This window comes from Silurus aristotelis (assembly GCF_946808225.1).
Source record: "Silurus aristotelis genome assembly, chromosome: 18".
Classification (NCBI taxonomy): domain Eukaryota; kingdom Metazoa; phylum Chordata; class Actinopteri; order Siluriformes; family Siluridae; genus Silurus; species Silurus aristotelis.
The window spans coordinates 23,689,200-23,692,949 of NC_139591.1; the positions used below are offsets into that span (position 1 = coordinate 23,689,200).

The 3,750-nt window shown below is 39.7% G+C and overlaps 1 protein-coding gene across 2 annotated transcripts in view; it reads right to left on the reverse strand.

Annotated features, from left to right (window-relative positions):
- Nucleotides 1-1,494: 1,494 nt before the first annotated feature.
- Nucleotides 1,495-3,750, reverse strand: part of exd3 (exonuclease 3'-5' domain containing 3) — a 47,116-nt gene continuing 44,860 nt past the window's right edge. For both annotated transcript variants that reach the window (XR_014537862.1, XM_083568699.1), the window contains one exon: nt 1,495-2,616. Coding sequence is in view for 1 of the 2 variants with exons in the window: in XM_083568699.1 (XP_083424825.1) it covers nt 2,273-2,616 (344 nt within the window). In the remaining variant the exon portion in view is untranslated. The remainder of the gene's footprint in view (nt 2,617-3,750) is intronic.

Sequence of the window (3,750 nt, forward strand, 5' to 3'; positions counted from 1 at the left end):
TACACACACACACACACACACACACACACACACGATTATTTCAGGCATGGTGCATGCGATAAAGTTACAGTAAATACTTACATGCTTATGTTCAGGTTTAAATAAGAGACTGTAGGTTGCTTTGCTGGGAGTCTCTGAAAACCACACACACACACACACACACACACACACACACACACACACACACACACACACACACACACACACACACACACACACACACTTTGGACAGAAAATCTGTGCAGCCCCATCCTGCTTTCCTGCTTTCAGATGTACAGAACAATCTGGCAGGATTTGAGAGATGAATGGATGGGATTCAGCTCCTACACCTGTTAAATAAACATGTAATGACAAATAAACTGATACCTGAGATCCATCTTTCACATCACAGCCCATTAAACACTCAGACAAGCCTCTATACGAGAGGAAGAACATGATAAAGACGAAGGCTGTTACTCCAGGCAGAGTTCTTCATGGAGCTTTAAAGGGTTCTTGCTTCCTTTCAGGCCTCAGATAACATAAGGTTCAACAGCTAATGATCAGTAGAGTTAGGGGTAGGGTTAGACCTTCATCATCTCTTTATCCAGGAAAACATGTGACCGTGTGCTTCAGCGTTTTACACCCTGATGGCTGGTTAAAGCAAAACCTCATGAAGGAAAGAAATGTTGAATCTGTTGTTGAAAAAAAGGCATGTTATAAGTCTTGAAAAGATGTTTATATATATATATCTCACACATCTGTAAAACCTGCTGAGATGCCAACACACACTTTCTGGTCCTTATAATAGGACTTGTGGGGACTTGTGTCATTCTAATATCCAGATGTTTACACGGTTAATGTGTTTGTAATACCTGCAAAGTAGTTTATTTCTTTGGTTCTTTTAAAAAAAGAAAAAGAAAAGTAAAGTTTATGCGATGGAGTTGATAAGATGTTCTGGACCGGTGCGATCTGCACACTGAGCTCAAAAACAGTGTGTGTGTGTGTGTGTGTGTGTGTGTGTGTGTGTGTGTGTGTGTGTGTGTGTGTGTGTGTAAACAAAGTTGTTGTGAAATGATTTTTGTCTGTGGGAAGAAACAAAATGTAAATAATGTAATTAACACTAAAACAAAGCAGCAGAGAGCGAAACAAAATCGGGATAAATCATGCGGTGTAAATCCGTCTCACGCTGCGACTTTTATTTCCTGAAAAAGGTTTTGGCCGGGCCTGAGAAAAATTGAGGAAGAAGCGAAGGCAAAAGTAATATTTATGATGATGATAGAGTTCACGCTGTGAAACCACACGATGCTGCTTTCTCACAGAAGTCTGAAACCAGAACTCAGTCACGGATGCCACTCATACACACACACACACACACACACACACACACACACACACACTTTTATGTCTGTTTTCTTTTTTCTTATCTTATTCTTTCCATGTTGCTTAACACGGCCTCTCGTTCTCTCAGCTGGGATTCTTCGTGATGTCTCTCCCACTCACAGGACAGAGTCGAACTCTCACACAAAGTGTTTTAATCATAAACGAGGAAAAAAGGAACATGAAATAAAACAGACCTGATAAAACAAAACAATTACATAAAATAGCGCAGCATCAGTTACATTCCGATGCGATGAGGTGCAGCACAACCGAGCCACACCCCCGAAACAAGTCCCTTAAAAACAAGGTGATGGAGGACAGTATAAAGTTGTCAGTCACGGCACTCGTTTCTGGAATTTTCCACTGAACACGTTTGTATTTCGAGAGCTAGCATAACATCGCTAACAATAAAAATTGAAATGAAGAGGAACATAAAACATCTTAAAGTTATGAATTCCATCTGACTTCACAACTCAAACCGAGTTCGGATGTGTGCTGTGAAAAAAGGATGGCAAGAAAACGAATAACTGTTGTGTCATATATAACTAATATTTAGCAGCTATGCATTTTTACCCCCAAATATGACACAATTCCACTTATTTCTTTCTTTCTATCTACACAAAACACACCCCTGAGGGGTCAGAGGTTATCTAGAAAACATAGCTATGGCCTCCCCTCTTTTTTCCCCTTTGGTGAACTGACTTTGTTTCCAGTTCTCTTCTCTGTTGCATTGAAATGTGTCAAAATTGTAAATATTGGCGTGTATATATTTTTTGCTTTATAGTGTTTAAGGTCTGATGACATTCCTTTGGGTCGTCCCAGGACTTAAACTCACAGCCTCCTGGTATTGGGTGTTTGATGACATTTGACGACTTCACACTTCCCAGTTTAGACCGTGATTTATTTTTTGGAATGCTCAGAGCTTCCTGGTCCTCGTGTTGTTCTCTGAAAAGTTCAGAACCTCCTGGAACTGAGCGAGAACGTGGTCGAAGTGCGTTCCCTCCCAGAACACTTTCCCACAGCGAGTGCAGATAAAGTACTCAGGGATGCGAGGGAGGAGACCTGGAGGAACCGTCTCCAGCTGAACTTCAGCTCCGCCCCTGACCCTGAACGAGTGAGGGTCGAGGGCCGAGCGAGGGGCCCAGCGGCAGTGAGGAGTGAATGCGAGGCCGTCTGGGGGCCGGGACCTGTTATACTCCACCTGACCGTCACTCTGTGACTCGCAGTCTTCCTGTTTCTGCACTGTGTCCTGAACCAGACCTGAGAAGGAACATCACAGCACTCGTCTTTTACATTCGCTTTCTTTATAATATTCTTTTTTTATTTTACATCGTCATTCTTGTCCGTCCTTCCTTCCTTCCTTCCTTCCTTCCTTCCTTCACTACTTAAGAATCGTTCTTTCTTTATTAATATAATAAATACTTTCTTTCATCTGTTCCTTCAATCATAGATTCCTTTATTTCTTCCTAATGCTTGAGAATCTCTCTCTCGTGTCCTGTGGTGTTTCTGTCCTCGTTTCCTTGCTAAACTTTTCTACAGTTTTCACTATTAAAGAATGTTATTAAGGCTGTCAATCGATTGAATTATTTCATCACTTTTGATCACACGGTCGTCATGAGTGAACTCGTGATTAATCGCAACTAATCACACGCTTCTATCAGTTCAAAATGTACCTTAAATTAATACTTTTCAAGTGTTTAAAACTCTAATAAACATGAACATGGACACATATTGATGTTTTATGCAAACGTTTGTTTAGTATTCGTGAAACTGAACTGAACATAGAGCATGAAGACTAAATGTTGTTGTAAATGTTTTGAAGCGTGTTAATAAAATGAGTGCGGTTCAAATGAACTTGCGTTAACACGCGATTAACACGTAACAAACCGTCTGTTTCCTTCCTTTATTCTCGAATTTTCAGTGTTAAAAGAAATAAACCCATCTGTGTGGTGAATAAAAAACCTTTCCTTCTGTCTTTTCTTTCTTTTCTTTTCTCCATACTAAGGGATCTTTTTGGGAAAATATGGCATGTTTTCTTCCTGATATTATTTTCCCATGTTTACACCTGATATTAATGCTATCTATAAGTATTGGCACCATTAATTAATAACAAACTCATTAAGGCTCAGGCTGTGGCCTACAACCTCTACTGAAACCCCACCCACTTTCATACCAGGAGGCTAATGAACAAAAAGTGACAATATGAATATACAATATATGATATAAACAGGATCCATTCATAAAATTAAAAAGGTGTGAAAGGTATAAAAAAACCTAGGTTTTTGTAAAAAAAAAAAAAAAAAAAAAAGCTATTCAGAAGCTCCGCCCTCAATCTGTTTGTCATAACTTGTCAATAGCATATATATAAACATACACACACACACACACACACAC